This window comes from Pelophylax lessonae, assembly GCF_965119305.1.
Source record: "Pelophylax lessonae genome assembly, chromosome: 5".
In the NCBI taxonomy this organism is placed as follows: Eukaryota; Metazoa; Chordata; class Amphibia; order Anura; family Ranidae; genus Pelophylax; species Pelophylax lessonae.
The window spans coordinates 45,247,795-45,267,286 of NC_138772.1; the positions used below are offsets into that span (position 1 = coordinate 45,247,795).

General features: G+C 45.1%; 1 protein-coding gene across 2 annotated transcripts in view; it reads right to left on the minus strand.

Annotated features, from left to right (window-relative positions):
- LOC309556348 (protachykinin-1-like) overlaps positions 1 to 19,492 on the minus strand; it is a 50,338-nt gene that overhangs the window by 16,593 nt on the left and 14,253 nt on the right. The window contains exons 3-4 of one of the 2 annotated variants that reach the window (XM_082258802.1): positions 18,033 to 18,056; positions 6,099 to 6,152 (exon numbers count right to left, since the gene is read on the minus strand). In XM_082258802.1, the coding sequence (XP_082114928.1) occupies positions 6,099 to 6,152; positions 18,033 to 18,056 (78 nt within the window). The remainder of the gene's footprint in view (positions 1 to 6,098; positions 6,153 to 18,032; positions 18,057 to 19,492) is intronic. The other variant, XM_082258803.1, reaches the window with a different exon arrangement.

Genomic DNA, 19,492 nt, shown 5'->3' on the forward strand with positions numbered 1-19,492 from the left:
TCGGGCGGTGAGCTGCAGCACAGAAGGTTTTTTCACCTTAATGCCTAGAATGCGTTAAAATGATTCTAAAGTCCTGTTTTTTAAGTTAAAAATAACAAACATGTTATACTTACCTCCTCTGTGTAATGGTTTTGCACAGAGCAGCCCGGATCCTCCTCTTCTTGGGTCCCTCTTTGGTGCTCCTGGCCCCTCCCTCCTGTTGAGTTCCCCCACAGCAAGCAGCTTACTATGGGGGCACCTGAGCTGCAGCTCCTTGTGTCTATTCAGAAACTGAGCCAAAGCCTGGCCTGGCCCTGTCCTGCCCTCTTTCTCTCCTCATTGGCTGACTGACTTTGATTGACAGCAGCAGGAGCCAATGGCTCTGCTTTGCTGTCTCAGCCAAGGAGGAGGGTAGTTCCAGACGGCCAAAACACCATGGCTGGATCTAGATGAACTCAGGTAAGTATTAGGAGGGGCTGAGGGGGGCTGCTGCACACAGGTTTTTTTATCTTAATGCATAGAATGCGTTAAAATAAAAAAAAAACGTTTGCCTTTACAACCACTTTAAGGTGAAAAACCTTAAGGCTTCAGAACCACTTAAAAGTTTAAGTCAACTTAAGGTGTAACTCCATATTTGTTGAGATAAAAAAAAACAATGCTGGTCTACAGATGAGTTTCTTTGCCATTGCAAATAATTAATTTGCTGCCTTTAACATTTTCAACAGCTTCCTATTAAAAAAATAACTAATAATATTATTCTTTTTCCTTAAGGCTGCATTCACATGTCAGCGTATTGATCGCGGGCAGAATCGCTGCGATTCCGCCCGCGATCCGGAAATCATTGCAAATCGCGGGACGCCTGTGCGTTGCCCGTGATTTGCAATAGCACCCCAAACGCTGTGCGATGTTGCCGTGATTTCCGCCTGCCGAATCCCGGTAACATCACGCAAAAAAAATCGCGGGACCCATTACGCTCCAAAGAAGCTCTTGTACTTTTTTGGGCGTAATGCGTCCCGCAATTTTTTCTTGCGCGATGTTACCGCGATTCGGCAGGCGGAAATCGCGGCAACATCGCACAGCGTTTGGGGTGCTATTGCAAATCACAGGCAATGCACATGCGTCCCGCGATTTGCAATGATTTCCGGATCGCGGGCGGAATCGCGGCGATTCTGCCCACGATCAATACGCTGACATGTGAATGCAGCCTAACAGGCAACTCCATCCAAATGTTGTCATTCTGCTTTGGGCAGAATTGGGTTTGCCTTTGATTAGTCTCAAGGCCCGTACACACGATACGAAAATCGGAAGTAAAATTTTCGGATTGTTAGTATGGTGCTTTCTACAGACGATTACGAATTTTTTGACGACAAAAACTGGATGTGCAGGCTATAAAATTTTTATCAAACGTCAACACAACGTCCGATTTTCGTGTGGTTAGTACAGTTTTCGCCCAAAAAAAATCGTAAGAGCAAGACTAGGCATGCTCAGCAAAGAAAGAACACATACAAAACAATTCAACACGACATCACTTCTGAAGCTGAATTCTGTTGTACGGGAATTTCCGTATGAAAGTAACCTCTTCACTTTCCACATGAGACTAGCATGCAACAAAAAATGGACGAAAGATCGTCCGATAATCTGATTGTGTGTACGAGGCTTCATTTCTGATCCCAATACCACCAATTAGTGGTAGAGGAGTGAGGGAAAGGCCCCTTTCACACAGGCTTTCCTATCAGGTTCGCCTCTCAGTTTTCTCAGGCAGACCTGATTGGATGCTCCATGTACCTCTATGGAGCAGCGGATGTCATCGGTGACATGTCCGCCGACACCCGCTGCTCTCCAAATCCGATCCTGTCCAGTCAGATGGAAACAGGGCCGGACTGGCGTACCGGGATACCGGGAGATTTCCCGGTAGGCCGACTGCCCTGGGGCCGCTTTGAGAGCAGCAGCACTCAGAGGGCCCGTCCACCCGCAAGTTCCGGCCGCCCGCCCGCCATTCACGGCCGCCCGCCCGCAAGTTCAGGTTGCCCGCAAGTTCAGGCTGCCCGCCCGCAAGTTCAGGCCGCCCGCCCCCGCCATTCACGGCCGCCCGCCCGCAAGTTCAGGTTGCCCGCAAGTTCAGGCTGCCCGCCCGCAAGTTCAGGCCGCCCGCCCCCGCCATTCACGGCCGCCCGCAAGTTCCGCTGCTGTGTGTGACTGGGGGAGTGGCCGCCACCGTTGTCTGCTGGCTGAGCAGTGTCACTGCAGACCGCCTATCCTCTCCACCCATAGCTTCAGAGAGAGAAGCTGAAGGTGCCGATGTAGCTGACGACCAATAGAGTGAGGGGGAGGAGCTCTGCTCTCTGCTGGGAGACCCACACGTCAGAAGAAGCTTCCCTGCAGGCACGTGTGAAGAGGCACTGAGGCTGAGGAGGAATCGACTGACAAAGTAAGTACAGTAATCAGCAGTGCAATTAATCCCATCCTCCATCACCACTACACCCTGCTGGTCTCACTACCCCCACTTATCTTATTCCTGATAGGATGGGGGGGCGCACCCCCCGATCACCACTGCCACCAATCTCCCCTCACCACTATAGCTGCCACTGATCCCACTCCCCTCACCACCATCACTGATCCAACCCCCCCACCACCACCACCCCTGCCACTGATCCCACCCCCCTCACCACCACCACTGCCACCGATCCCACCCCCCTCACCACCACAACTGATCCCACCCCCTCACCACCACCCCTGCTGCCACTCATCCCACCCCCCTCATCACTACCACCATCGCTGCCACTGATCCCACCCCCCTCACCACCGCTGCCACCTCCCTCACCACCACCACCACTGCCAACGATCCCACCCCCCTCACCACCACCGCTAATCCCACCCCCCTCAACACCACCACCAATCCCACCCCCCTCACCACCACTGCTGCCACCGATCCCACCCCCCTCACCACCACCACCGCTGCCACCCCCCTCACCACCACCGCTGCCACTGATCCCACCCCCCTCATCACCACCACCGCTGCCACCGATCCCACCCCCCTCATCACCACCACCGCTGCCACCGATCCCACCCCCCTCATCACCACCACCGCTGCCAGCGATCCCACCCCCCCCTCACCACCACCGCTGCCACTGATCCCACCCCCCCTCACCACCACCACCACCCTCACCACCACTGCTGCCACTGATCCCAACTCCCCCCTCACCACCACCAGCATCATCACCACTGCTGCCACTGATCCCAACTCCCCCCCTCACCACCACCAGCATCATCACCACTGCTGCCACTGATTCCACCATCTTCACTACCACTGCTGCCACTGATCCCACCCCTCACCACATCCACTGCCACTTATCCCACCCCCCTCAGCACTGCCACTGATATCACCCTCCTCACCTACAACCAGGGCTGCCGTTAGAAATTATAGGGGCCCTGTATAGCCTACCAGACCTGTTTTTGTTATCCTGAAGCTATTCTCCCCTACCCTGCAGCCGGCAGCAGAAAAAAGAGAAGCGTCAGCGCTGCTGTAGGGGCACAAAGGACAGCAGGCGGAAAGTGGTCATCAACAGTGGTTTACTAGAACAGATCTCCTGTGGTTCCCCCCCCTCTGCAGCAATTGAAAACTGGTGGAAGGGAGAGAAGATGAAGCCAGCAGCGCTGCGAGTAAGGGGGACACATACAGGGGAGCCTGGGCAGCAGGGAAAAGGGGGAATCTGATCATGGACAGGAGGGGGTGATCAGTATAGAGGGGGGGCAATTGCAAGAACCAAAGCAGCAGGAGAGGGAGGAGGAAAAGCCAGCTTTCAGCTGCTACAGGGAGACCCATACAGGGGATCGGTTCCTGTAATTTTCCTCCCGCCGCACCAGTCACCCCCCTTTTCCATGATCTGATTCCTCCTACTGCCTGGGCCCTCCTGCTGAACTGATGGGGCCTGGGCCTCATACAGGAGGCCCGTACCCAGCTCACTCCTCTTGGCCCTGCTTCCTAGCTGGGGGGAGGGGGGTTGCCTAGGGTGTCAAAAATCTTTACAACAGCCCTGGTGGCACCCATATAGTATATGGCTGCAGCTAGGCTGGGAAAGGCCAGTAGTGACGTAATGGCACTGGGCGGTGTCATTTTTATAGGAAGGCACTGATCTTGGTCGGGGTGGTGGAGCGCGCCTTTCTACACCAGGGGCGGGTAAGACTGGACCACTCCGCAGCCTCTGACATCTCCTGTACCATGTCCGCAGCCTATGACCTCTCCTTTACCATGTCTGCAACCTCTGACATCTCCTGTACCATGTCCTCAGCCTATGACCTCTCCTTTACCATGTCTGCAACCTCTGACATCTCCTGTACCATGTCCGCAGCCTATGACCTCTCCTGTACCATGTCCGCAGCCTATGACCTCTCCTTTACCATGTCTGCAACCTCTGACATCTCCTGTACCATGTCTGCAAACTCTGACATCTCCTGTACTATGTCCGCACAGCCTATGACCATCTCTTGTCTTTTATCATGTCTGCAGTCTCTAAAGGGGGAGTCTGGAGAGGAGTCAGGAGTGGGAGGGCCGCCGGGATGGGGGTCAGGGGAGAAGTCAGATGTATGTGGACTGTGGAGAGAAGACTATAGGATAAACCCAGAGCCAACAAGCTGGAACCAACTGACTGAGCCCTGCATGGTGCACCTGAGAGGAGGTCAGTGACAGCTCCACCAGACCAGTCTGAGTGGGGGTCAGTGACATAAGGGGGAAGTGAATACAGTAATGTAAGGGGGCACTGATATAAAGGCCCCCCCTTATATCAGTAACCCCCCCCCCTTCTTTCTGCAGAAGGTGGTCTCTGGTCACATTTCCAGAGTTCCTGGGGTTCCCCTTTACATCAGTCTGCAGGATTCACCATTACAGTGCAAGGGGGAACTCTGCGGACCCTCATGTAAAGGCAGACTTTGATTATTTTTTATTCTGGTAATATATCACCATCGCAATAAGTGGACTGTTCTTGATAATTGCTCCACTTTTAACTGGAATTTGCTCTTATGTACAGTATGTATGTATCTATCTATATACATATATATATATAAAACCCTATGTGATTTCATATCTGTCTTATGTACATATAATACACGCTTCACATGTGCTTTAAAATGCATGGTTTTCCCTTTTATGATCAAGAAAATGACGCTATGCTGTTGGGCCGCTATAATAATGCTATGGGGCTGGTATGAAATTATTTCCAGGGCTGGTTTTTATTCCCAGTCCGGCCCTGGATGGAAACCCTATTTTCCATTCGTCTGGAGGATCGGATCAGATAGGATTGGTCCGTTTTCATCCGATCCCCCACAGAGAAGAGCGGAGCTCTGACAGATCTGTCTCTGCAAAGGAAGCGGAGACAAAGCTGACATCCACCTGCTCAGGGGGGATTGGCGGATCAATCCCAGCTGAGCAAAACGGAGTCCGCCGGGCGGAAAGTTCATGTAAAAGGACCCTAAAGCTTCCCAAACAGCAAAAAAATTCTGACAGCGCATTCAATCTTTTTCATAAGTGACTGGAAATGTGCTTTATGTGGGTCTACATCAGGGGTGTCCAACCTTTTGGCTTCTCTGGGCCACATTGAGTGTAGAGAAATTTTCTCGGGCCGCATATAAAATATATACTATAGTTAAGGTATATAAGTAATAAAATGCCGCCGCGCCCTTCCCGCGCCGCCGCACCCCCTGCACTAATTTAACAAAACTAGAGGATGATCAAATGAAATGGAATCAGTATACAGAGGCTTACTTCTTCTGAGAGATAATAAAGGAACACAGTTAGTTGGAAGTTGCTGTGCCCATGCCTCCAAACCGACTTCCTTCCTCCCCAGTAAAAAAAAACTTTTCAGGGGGCAGTGGGCCGCATTGCCTGCGGTCCTGGGCCGCATGTGGCCCTCGGGCCGCAGGTTGGACATGCCTGGTCTACATGAAGCAACGGGTGTACAACAGTTTCAGTTTTAAATCAAAAATGAATGTAGCGTTCATTTTGCAATTAGAAGAAAACTTTTTAAAAAAATTTGCATTCTTTAGGTGTTTACTTTCTAAACATGTACTTATATATATATATATATAGATACTGTAGATATTTTAAAATTCATAGCAGTACTTACCAGGACGTAATGATCTTTTGCCCATCAGCCCAATAAAGGAATCCAATTTGTGCCCTGAGACAGAAAACAAGGATCAATCATTATTTGATGGAAATGAAGGAACATCTTTTGGGCTGGCTGTTTGTGTGATATGCATTGACTTGAGAGACTTGGATTTTACAGTGGAGATAAAATGGTGTTGATCATTTTTGTTTATTCTACATTTATACCTGATTTTGATACAAAAAAATATAAAATAAAAATCTTTCATTACTTGTATAAAATGTTTACTTACATTTATAAATGTATAAAGTTTGCAAATAAACATTTAAAATAAAATTGTATAATCAAGGGCTCCCTGTAAAGAAGACATTATACTTGGATCTCCTGCTGCCGATCCCTGCAATAGGTAGGTGAGTATTGACCTCTGCTGTAAATTGACCTCTGTGCTGCAGGATCTTCAGCCAATGGTTCCTGTTCACTGGTGCAAAGCTCAGTTTTGGTGGATTTAACAGTGATTGCTTCTATTGTTCTATGTTTTAAAAACAAAGCTGGGCTTGCTCATAAGAAAGCCCAGCAGCACCTTAAAGGTAGACTACCTTGCTCTAAATGGGAATCAATTTGGTACCTTTTAAAGCCCCGTACACAGGATCAGATTATCGAACGATCTGTCGTCCGTTTTTTGTGGCATGCTAGTCTGATGTGGAAAGTGAAGAGGTTATTTTTATACGAATTTTCCCGTACGACAGAATTCTACTTCAGAAGTGATGTCATGTGTTGGATTGCTTTGTATGTGTTCTTTCGTCTCTGAGCATGCCTAGTCTTGCTCATAAGATTTTTCCCCGTCAAAATCTGTACTAATGAGACGAAAATCGGACATGTGTTGATGGAGGACAAAAATTCTATAGCCTGCACATCAGGATTTTGTTAGCCGAAAAGTCGGAGTCGGCTGTCGAATGCACCATACTAACAATCCGAAAATCGACAGATCAGTCGTCGGACGAAATTTCCCTTCCGAATTTCTTATCGTGCGTACGGGGCTTAAGACAATCTATTCAGCTGTTTGCATTGCTATTAGACCTCCACAGTAGGTGTGTGTGAGTTTGTGCGTGTCTCTCAAATGAGAGACATTCACGGCATAATACTAAATTTACACAGCTGAAGGGTAAAGAACTCTCATGATCCCACCACCCAGTGGCTGCAAGTTGTCAATTCTAAATGCAAATGCAATGTTTAATAATTACTTGTCTAAAATGGAATGAAAAAAAATATCAAATAAAAACATAATATTTAAAGAAAAAGGTAAATTGCCTTTAGCTAAGTCTTCCTGGACCACAAAATTAAGTGATAATTCAACTGATCATCTATTTTGTAAATTCATGTGGGCAGGTGTGGGTGGAATTAGTTGCTGAAATCTTATATTTCCCAGAGACTTCAGTCTTGTCGTAGTTTGTGTTTTTTCTCTTCCCATGAGGCTATACAGATTGTGTCACACTATTGAGAGGGAAGGAAGGAATGAAGGAAGTAAGGGGGGAACAGACGAGAAGAGAAGGGAAGGGAAGGGAAAAGAAGGGAAGAGAAGGGAAGGCGAGAGAAGAGAAGGGAAGGGAAAATAAGGGAAGGGAAGAAGAGAAGGGAAGGGAAGGGAAGGGAAAAGAAGGTAAGGGAAGAGAAGAGAAGGAAAGACGAGAGACGAGAAGGGAAGGGAAAATAAGGGAAGGGAAGGGAAGAAGAGAAGGGAAGGGAAGGGAAAAGAAGGGAAGAGAAGGGAAAGAAAGACGAGAGAAGGGAAGGGAAAATAAGGGAAGGGAAGAAGAGAAGGGAAGGGAAGGGAAAAGAAGGTAAGGGAAGAGAAGAGAAGGAAAGACGAGAGACGAGAAGGGAAGGGAAAATAAGGGAAGGGAAGGGAAGAAGAGAAGGGAAGGGAAGGGAAAAGAAGGGAAGAGAAGGGAAAGAAAGACGAGAGAAGAGAAGGGAAAATAAGGGAAGGGAAGAAGAGAAGAAAAAAGAAGGGAAGGGAAAATAAGGGAAGGGAAGGGAAGAAGAGAAGAGAAAAGAAGAGAAGGGAAGAGAAAAGAAGGGAAGGAAAGACGAGAGAAGAGAAGGGAAGGGAAAATAAGGGAAGGGAAGAAGAGAAGAGAAGAAAAGGGAAGGGAAAGGAAAAGAAGGGAAGGGAAGAGAAGAGAAGAAGAGAAGTATGGTGAGAGACAGGGGAGTGGGGTTTTTTTGTGAGCAGAGAAAACTGTGTTTCAAGTTTCCTTTGCGTTTTGTAATCCCAAATCGGAGCCTGGAGCTTAAAGGAGTTGTAATGTCAGGAAGGTTTGTTATCTTAATGCATTCTATGCATTGAGATAAAAAGCCTTCTGTGTGTAGCAGCCACCCCAGCACCCCTAATACTTTGAGTCCACTCTCTATCCAGCGATGTCTACAATCCCTCGCCTGTCCTCAAACTCTCCCTCCTGATTGGCTGAGATACAGCCGCGGCACCATTGGCTCCTACGGCTGTCAATTAAAGTAAGTGACTAACTCAGGAGAGAGGGGGCGGGGCCAAATGGCAGCTCTGTGTCTGAATGGACACACGGAGCTCCAGCTCGGCTCGGGTGCCTCCATAGCAAGCTGCTTGCTGTGAGGGCACTCGATAGGAGGGAGGGGCTAGGAGTAGGAACGAGGGACCCGAGAAAAGGAGGATCCGGGCTGCCCTGTGCAAAACCAACTGCACAGAGAAGGTAAATATAACATGTTTGTTATTTTTAAGAAAAAAGAAACAAGACTTTACAATCACTTTATTGGCTCCAAAGTGTCTTATGTGGGACATAGCCTTCAACCCCGTGTCCAGGTTTTGCTGGAGGCCTGCATACTGTGCACAGGTGTGTGTGGGGTTAATAAAACCACTTCTGCTCTGGGAAGTTTCCCCCCCTGCATGACCAGACCATTTTTTACTATTCAGCACTGTGCAAATAACTTAAACAAAATGTATATAATTTATATATATATATATATATATATATATATATATATATATATATATATATATATATATATATATATATATATATATATATATATATATATATATATATAAATTAAGCCGACTTTTTTAGCACATTTTTTTATGCTGAAAAAGCCCCCCTCAGCTTATACTCGAGTCACTTACCTGTTCTCCCTGGGGCTGACGTTCGGTCAGCAGGGGCTGACCGAACGTCAGCAGCGGCCGACCGACATATACACTGTGCATGCGTCGCTGCCGCTCGGGAAAGCCCGTACACACTCGGCCATTCTCGGGCAGACATGCACAATAACATGTGGCGCCTGTCGGTGCCATTTTTAAGTCTAAGGCGCCTCAGGGATGGGTAAGTAAGACCCCCTCTGCATATCCTGCACCATGCCCTCAGACCCGCATCACCTGCACCATGCCCGCAGCCCTGCATCTTCTGCACATTGCCCTCAGCCCTGCATCTTCTGCACCATGCCCTCAGCCCTGCATCTACTGCACCATGCCCTCAGCCCTGCATCTTCTGCACCATGCCCTCAGCCCTGCATTTTCTGCACCATGCCTGCAGCCCCTGTATCTCCTGCACCATGCCCGCAGCCTCTGCATCTCCTGCACCATGCCAGCAGCCCCTGCACCATGCCCACATCTCCCGCACCATGCCTGCAGCCCCTGTATCTCCTGCACCATGCCAACAGCCTCTGAATCTCCTGCACCATGCCCGCAGCCCCTGTATCTCCTGCGCCATGACCACAGCCTCTGCATCTCTTGCACCATGCCCACAGCTTATTCCTCTCCTGTACCATGCCCGCCGTAGCAGCTGCATTTCCCTCCCTAGGCTTTTACTCGAGCCAATACGTTTTCCCAGTTTTTTGTGGTAAAATTAGGTGCCTCAGCTTATATTCGGTTCGGCTTATACTTGAGTATATACGGTATATATACACATACATACGGTATATATACTGTATATATAGAACAAAGAATTCTAAAAACTGACATCTGCCTGATCTACCACATCTTTCTCCACCTTCCTATGATCCATCCAGCAGGCATTGTGCCAAGGTGCAAGGTAAAATTGACTAGTAGTAAACTACTAGTTATGACTAGTAAAGTTAAATTTATGACTACTAAAAGTAAGCTGCACATGGGTGGGGAAGATCACAGAAAAATACAATACAATGGAGCCAGGTATCATACTTTAGAGACATGCCTTGCCATGGTATTGTGGCTTGACTTCACATACGTATATCTCCAAACACATGTTACAACACCTTCCTTTCTGATGCAAACTATTGAAAGAGTTTAAACTTTGTGTTTGTGTTCCAGGGTGCCGTTTCCTGCCATATACAGTATCTCGGCTTCATTTTTAACAGCTGTTGTGTCTCCAGCACCAGCTTTCTCCGCTCAGCATCTGCTAATCACGAGCCATGTGTTCAGTTCAAACATCCAGAACCAGGTCTATGATTAGCCTTGTTATTAATCTGGTAACTGACCTATTTATCCCCCCCCCCCCCTTACCCATTGCTCATATCTACCTTTGGCATAATAACAAGCTTAAATCACCTACGTCTGCTAAATGGAAAAATGTAATCAAAGATTTATAGGAGTTTAAATGTTAACATGTAACAAAAAAGTTAAATAAAAACAGTGTTTTTATGCAAAAATAGAATTTATTAATACAATAAACACATAAGCACATTTGAAATCAATTTAGATCTCCTAATCATATATGACTGCCACCCTACATAACATTAGGTAATCAGAATGTTGACAGCATGTTGACCAATTTCAAAGATATCAAACAGGTCTATGCATTTTGTTTATACCTTATGCTTCCGGACCACAGTGTTAATCCATACACATTGAACATTTAAAAAATATCACTTAGTTGTGATGACTTACGTTCATACATAGACAAATATGTATACAGCGCTATATAAAATCAAATAAAGTGACAATGTGCATCATATAAATCAATAAACTTGCTTACAGTGCAATATATATTCCTCTTAGGTGCAATATATAATGTCCATAAAGTGCATTCAAAGTAAAGTGCATAAGAGTTCACTAAAATATTTTTATTTATTTTATTTCAGGTACTTGTATAGCGCTGTCAATTTACGCAGCGCTTTACATATACATTTATACATTCACACATTCACATCAGTCCCTGCCTTCAAGGAGCGTACAATCCAAGGTCCCTAACTCACATTCATACATACATACATAGTTGGGCCATTTTTTTTTTTTTCAATCCAATTAACCTACCAGCATGTCTTTGGAGTGTGGGAGGAAGCCAGAGTAGGACCCACACAGGCACAGGGAGAACATGCAAACTCCAGGCAGGTAGTGTCGTGGTTGGGATTTGAACCTGCGACCCTCTTGCTGCTAGGTGAAAGTGCTAACCACTAAACCACTGTGCCGTCCCCTAGGGGACGGAGACCTGGACGGACGAGCGGCCACCCACCAGCACGGCTCCCGACAGCTACTGTTTTTGGCGTGTACGGTCCGCACAAGCCCATTGTGCCGATTCATGTGAGTGCAATTCTACTTTGAATGTGAATCAATTAAAGGATAATAGCAGTGTACACTTAGATGCCTCATTATCTTTATTCACATATCATGTCCATGGGATGGTGAGAGATCGATCCAGGAAGTGGCATTTTTTTATTGAGGATTCAATGCTGGTTTAATGCTTCAGTGAGGTGAGAGGCCATCTGGTGGCTAAACGGTGGTGGTGTCACTTGCACTTTTATATGGAAAAATCTTTCAAGCACTTTATTGAATTTTAAACCACGGTTATATTTATATTTTAGTGGACTCTTATGCACTTTATTTTGAATGCACTTTATGGACATTATATATTGCACCTAAGAGGAATATATATTGCACTGTAAGCAAGTTTATTGATTTATATGATGCACATTGTCACTTTATTTGATTTTATATAGCGCTGCATACATATTTGTCTGTAGTTCATTTCTCCCGTTAGTGAAGGAGGTTCTATATAGCTGCTGTATTTTCTTTATGTGTCCGAAATTATTGGGTCTTAACACTATACCACTTTATATTTAATTGCGCTGATTTACCTTTTTGCACAATTTTTGATTTTACGTTCATACATGTCTGAAAACACGCTACAAAAATACAGTGAGTAAATACTGAGAATAGCACCATTGGTTATATTATAGGGGATACGCCGGAAAAAATTCCTTTACAGATTTGAATTATTTTACAAGTCATGTGTCCACAGATAGCAGCCATCTTGGCCATGACGTATCCAATTTAGGGTGTGCCCCTATCCTCAATTGATCAATTACATTTGGAAGGATTGGGAAACAGAGATTTCGGGCACAAGAGTTTTGTTAAAAAGATTTCTTTTATTCAACACAAAACTAAATATTTTAAAATCATAGAAAAATACAGGCAAATAATTGTGTATTAAGGACACAGTGAGACCACACAACAATGGTCTATGTTGTACAATATCTCAGTGCATAGAACTTATAAAAGTCGATTTACATACAGTTCAAAGTACAAGATCATTAGTAGTCATATAATCCTTGGAAACGTATTGCTTAATATCAGAAGAACCGCCGACGGACACCCAAGCAGTATGGTGCCGGTCAGCGGGGTCGACTGAAAGTATAAGTTAACATTCACCATGTAATATATGACCTTTGCTCGACATGTTTCGCTTTCTTAGACAAAAAAGCTTCATCTGGAGCATATCATTTCTTTTGTCTGTACATATAGTAATCAGGCACATATCTCAATTTCCATAGAGAATTCTTTAACGAGGAGGACTGTGCGTTTTGGGAAGCTCAAAAAAGGCAATGTATAGTGACATAGTAGTGAGGGTAGTCACTCCATGTCTCATATCAAACTTAGGAAGGACCAGAGCTTAAATATAGGGAGCGTGTCTCCTCTGCTTGTATGTCGGCCCTTGCCACGCTGTTCCCAGCTTCCGCACAGTCCTCACCGGATGGGAATACCTCCACCAGATTTGAGATATTACTGGGAGGACTTTTGGCCATGAGTAGTATTTTGTTATAACACCAAATGCTTGTCTACCTCCAATCAGCCAAGCATAAACAGAACACTCTGCTGAAAGATTGAACACAAAGGTGTTCTGTTTATGCCTGGCCATTTGGATACCACCAAGTGTATTCCAGAGGAGGGCGCATTGAACACTGAACCATCAACCAGCAGAAGAGAAGACACCTTAGATGGTGTAACAGTGGCCTTGTAGGCTGTTACATGAACAGCCTCATTCTATGTTCAGCTAGCAGGTATCTCAACCCAACCATCATGCCTCCATGCTATACCTTTGTGTTTAGTCTTTTTGCAGAGTGTTCTGTTTTTGCCTGGATCTTTGGATACCACAAAGAGTATAATAGAAGGGAGAGAGGAGAACATTGAACAGTCAACTAGCAGAGAAGGATACCTTCGATCAGTGTTTCTCAACCTTTTTTCAGTCAAAACACACTTTAAAAATGATGGACAGTCTCAAGGAACCCCATTGTAAAATGTAAAAACTATTCAAATAAACAGTAACAGTTTGCAAACGTGTATTTTCTTTGGAAGAATAAATCACCTGTAACATTGGATGTCCTACCTGGACTTGTGGATATTGCTGCAATATGTAAAACTATTTGAATAGTTTTTACATTTTACAATGGGGTTCCTTGAGACTGTCCATCATTTTTAAAGTGTGTTCTGACTGAAAAAAGGTTGACTAGTATTGACTATTTTTCTCTTCTCCCTCAGTTTTTCTCCATCATGATGGAGAGGAGCAGGGGGGAGTCAAACAAGGATGCTATTGCTATTGCAGGCGGCTGACATCCTCCTTATCAACTAATGACCGTTGGTCAACGACCATTGGTCGTTAGGATGCCCGGCCACTAGAAGGTTGTAATGGTGCACAATGAAAACCTATAACTTAGTGTAACTAAAAGGCAGCCTTCATCCACTTGCTGGCTTGTATACATTTTTTGGGCAATTTTTAGGTATTTTGCCAAGGTATCCCTGAAGAAAACTCAAGGCACCCCAGGGAGCCTTGGACACCCCAGTTAAAAAAAAGACTGCCATAGATGGTGTAACAATGGCATCAAAGGCTCTAAGTTGGACAGTCATATCCTACATCTAGCAAGCGGGTATCTCAACCTATATGTCATCCCTCCACCATTTATCAATCTACACCAGGCCTAGCACATGAGGTGTCAATTCCATGTAACAACTTATTACACCATTTGAAGTATCTAAGGTATCTTCTCCTCTGCTAGCTGACAGTTCAGTGTTCTATTCACTACCCTCTGGGATATTCCTCGTGGTATCCTAAGTTCTACCTTTGGATTCAGTCTTTCCAGCGGAGTGTTCTGTTTATGCCTGGCTATTTGAGGGCAGACATGCAATTGGTGTTTTCACTGATGGGGCTTGGGCCCTAACATGTTAATTGTTACAGCTCAAATCTCTACAGGTATTTATTCAGGAGTATCCTCTATGTTAGGGCTAATGGAGATCAGGGGCGGCCCGTCCATTGAGGGCTCAGGGCGCCACCCCCCCATCCATGCATCCAGCCCCCTAATCTACATGCAGGGTGCCGGACGCATGGATTCCAATAGGGTAATTTTTTTTTCTAGAAGCATGTGATTGGAGCCAGAGGCTCTAATAGGCTTTAGAAAAGGGTGGGCTTGGGGCGCAGAGCACCACCCAGTTGTATGACAATAGCGAATGAATATTCGCTATTATCATACTGGCTCTCCTCCCAGCCAATTAGGAAGCGGGTCGTGAGACCCCTTACCTGAGTGGCTAAAAAGAGACGTGATTTTACTGGCCATTGGTCAGGAAGAGGGAAGGGACATATGGCCGACGAGACACACAGCGGCGCTCTGGGAAGCCATCTGTCCCGGGAGGGGGGAGGAAGGAGGGAGGGGGTGGTAGAGCAGATTGCAGGCCTTCTGGACTAAAATATTTGACACGCAACTAAACTCTTCAGCCACCCCATTTATACTGATCTCGCCTTAGCACTCCTAAACTGACGTTTCAAAGATATTTCCAACACACAATATAAACTTGGACTGCCACGGGTGGGGGTTGTTGTTTTTGACGCCCCCCCCCCCCCCCCAAAAAAAAATTTTATTCACCAGCCGCACTGATGGAGATATTCCTATAATTTACTCACTGTTTTTTTTTTTTTTTTTTCATTTTATGAACTTAACCCCCGGAAGATTTTACCCCCTTCCTGACCAGGGTTTTTTTTGCGATTTTTTACTGCATGACTTTAACGGACAATTGCGCGGTCGTGCGACGCTGTACCTAAACGAATTTGACGTCCTTTTTTTCCCACAAACAGAGCTTTCTTTTGGTGGTATTTGATCACCTGTGTGATTTTTTGATCATGCGCTATAAACAAAAAAACAGCGTCAATTTTGCAAAAATAACAATATTTTTCACATTTTTTATATGAAATTCCCCCCAAAAAAATGTAAAAATCTAAATTTTTTAACATTTTCGGCCAATTTGTTTTATGCTACATATGTTTGGTAAAAAAAAAATCACAAAAAGCGTATTTTGATTTGTTAGCTCAAAAGTTATTGCGTTTACTAGCAAAGGGAAAGACTTTTGTCATTTTTGGTGTTTTTTTTTAACGAGTAATGGCGGCGATCTGCGATTTTTTTTGCGGGACTGCGACATTGCGGCAGACAGATCGGACCCTTGACTGACATTTTTGACACTTTTGGGGTTACATTACTGCAGTAATCAGCGCTATACATATGCACTGTCACTGCAAAAATGACACTGGCAGGGAGGGGGTTAACTGTATTGGAGAGGGAGGGGTTAAGTGTGTCCTAGGGGGCGTGCTTCTAACTGTGATGGGACATGGCTACTACTGTAAAAACAGAGATCAACGGTCCTACATAGTAGAACAGTCTGATCTCCATTTTTACACAGGGGAGAATGACAGGCGGCTTTGTTTACGTTAGCCGCCTGCCTTTCTCCCTTCCCGGCGAACGACCGCGAGTGACTGGCGGACATCGGGTCCGCCGGTTACACGCACTGACTTGTTAGTGAACGAGCCGGGGCGGGCGCGCGCCTCAGCGGGTGCGCGTTCGCCCGCTATTGGCTCACAAGTCAGTGACAGGCTAGTGACGTACCGGTACGTCACTTTGCCTGGCCGGGGCTGACCGCCGCAGTATATGTACTTGCGGCGGTCGGTAACCGGTTAAGCCATCACAGCAAAGTGTTATTCAACATATGTGGATGGACATCATGGTCCTGAAGAACCAGAAGGGTTTCACGCAATGTGCAGACCTTTTAAAAGTCTTTGTAATTTGTCAAAGTGGTGTAAAAAGATTAAGTAATATTATGAAGTATGCCTGTGTCCACCACTTTGACAAATTACAAGCCCTGTTATTCAAAGACACAGGCTGGAGCCAGTGACTAGCAGAAGTTCGCCCACACCATCTTATTGCCAAAAAACAATAAAGATTTAATTTCAAATATATATTTGTATGGCAATTTAAAACAGCTTATTGATCTAAAAAACAAATTTTCTACCCTGTATCCCAAAGGCTATTTTTTTATTTTGAGCATGTGACCAGCAGAGGACTAGAAGCTCCTCCTGCTCATGTTTCCCTGCAGACAGGCCAGGAAAGGGCTGGGTCATGTGACAGCTGTATATCAATTAGGACAAATGACATTGTTTTTTTTTTTAACCACTTAACGACCAGCCACGTAGATCTACGTCGGCTGACTTTGAGTGGTTATACCGGGATGATGCCTCTAACTAGAGGCATCATCCCGGTACCGTTGTTTGAAGCCGACGGTCGGCTTTCCGTCGGTAACGATCGATGCGGCTCGGGAGCCGCTCGATCGTTACCCGGGGGGCGGGAGGGGGAGCCCCGAGCACCCAGCCGGCGCGTCCGCCGGCTGGATGGAGTCCCGATGAATGCCGGAAACGGCATCGATCGGGTCTCCGATGACGTAACCCGGAGGCGGCGTCCATGACGTCACATCCGGGTTACTGTGCTGCAAAAGGTGGCAGATTTAAAAAACGGCTGTATGCAAAAATGCCGTTTTCGGAGTTTTGCATAGAGGGAAGTGTAGTGGAGGGGTCTAGGGTCTTTTAGACCCTCGATCCCTCCATAAAGTGTACTTGTCACTACATATTGGTGTCACAAGGGATGTTTACATTGCTTGTGACAGCAATAAAAGTGATCAGATTTTTTTTTTTTTAAAAAAACCTGTAATAAAGTTAAAAAAAAAGAAAAAATAAATAGGAAAAAAAAAAAAAATTTAGCCGCCCCCGTCACCGTTAGCTCGCACACAAAAAAAAACGTATACGCAAGTCGAGCCGCAAATGAAATCGCTGTTCAAACCACACATGTGAGGTATCGCCGCGATCGCCTGAGCGCAGGCAATAATTTAAAAAAAAGAGCTACACTCTAAACTGGTAACCGTTAAATAAATTTAAAGCGTCGCAGATTGAGATCTCTATTGACCGTAGTTTGTCGCCATCCCACGGGGGGGCGCAATTTTAAAACGTAACATGTTTGGTATCTATTTACTCGGCGTGACATCATCTTTCACAATATACAAAAAAATGGGCTAACTTTACTGTTTAGTATTTTTTAAATGCAGTGAAATGTGATTTTTCAAATTTTTTCCAAAAAAATGGCGTTTTAAAGACCGCTGCGCAAATACCGCGTGACAAAAAATTTTGCAATGACCGACATTTTATTCTCCAGAGTCTTTGCTAAAAAAATATATATAATGTTTGGAGGTTCTAAGTAGTTTTCTAGGAAAAAATACTGGTTTTAACTTGTGAACAAAAAGTGTCCGAAATAGGGCTGGGGGTAAAGTGGTTAATTAAAATAATTACAGTGCCATCATCCACATAGAGAAATAGAAGGGACAATGTAAATGAAACAGTGTGAGTGTGATATCACTAAGTGGTTACTTACTTTTTGGAGATGACCGTTTATATTCTGAAAGGGAAAAAAATATGTTACATATGAATAACAGTAGTAACTACAGTACAAGTTTTTTGTGCAAGACAAAATGGGCAGTGAGGGATGAAGAATGGAATATAATCAGTAAAAGGAAAGCTGGTCATTTTTATTTATTGATTTATTTATTTTTTAGGCTGAACTCCAGGCGAACAGTCAAATATGCAAATTAAAAACATATCTGGGAACTGTTTTACCTGCCAAAGGATTTGTATTTGTAATTATCCAGGTATAACTGTGAGATGCTATTACCAAGTCATACTCAGATACTAACATTGCTTGCTATTAGAGAACACATATAATAAATACGGAGCTGCAGTCTTTTTTTTTATTTTTACATTTGCCTGGAGTTCAGCCTAAAGTTCTTTAATGTTTCATTTTATATACTGAATATACACACTATATTGCCTAAAATATTGGGACGCCTGCCTTTACACGCACATGAACTTTAACCACTTGCCGACCGCTCACTCGAGCTCTACTGCGGCAAAGTGGCTCGTTCCCCTTGTGGGCGGCGCCGCTGGTGGCTCGCTCCCGCTGTATTCAGTCACAGCGGGAGTCGGGCCAGGGGAGGAGCGGCGGCGATCGCCGCTGCTCTTCCCAAATCGTCGGGGAATCGAGTGTGGAGATCTGCCCGCTTGTGTAAACAGAGCGGGCGGATCTCCTAAGTGACAGGCAGGGTCAGATTGCAGGGTTCAGCATAGCTGAACATCCGATCTGTCCCTGTGTCACTCAGTCACCTCCCCCCACACACGTTAGTAAGCACCAGGCATACATTAACCCCTCCCTCTCCAATAAAATTAACCCCTTTCCTGCCAGTGTCATTTTTACAGTAACAGTGCATATGTATAGCACTGATTACTGTAGTAATGTCACTGGTACCCCCAAAAGTGTCAAAAATGTCAGTCAAGGGTCAGATCTGTCCGCCGCAATGTCGCAGTCCCGCAAAAAAAATCGCAGATCGCCGCCATTACTCGTTAAAAAAAAAAAAACAAAAATGACAGAAATCTTTCCCTTAGTTAGTAAACGCAATAACTTTTGCGCAAACCAATCAAAATATGCTTATTATGATTTTTTTTACCAAACATAGGTAGCAAAAAACAAATTGGCCAAAAATTTAAAAAAATTTTGATTTTTACATTTTTTTGGGGGGGAATTTCATATAAAAAAAATGTGAAAAATATTGTTATTTTTTCAAAATAAACGCTATTTTTATGTTTATAGCGCAAAAAGTAAAAATCGCACAGGTGATCAAATACCACCAGAAGAAAGCTCTGTTTGTGAGAAAAAAAGGACGTACATTTCGTTTGGGTACAGAGCCGCACGACCTCGCAATTGTCAGTTAAAGTCGCACAGCGCCGAATCGCAAAAAGTGGCCTGGACGTAAGACAGCAAAATCCTCCGGTGGTAAAGTG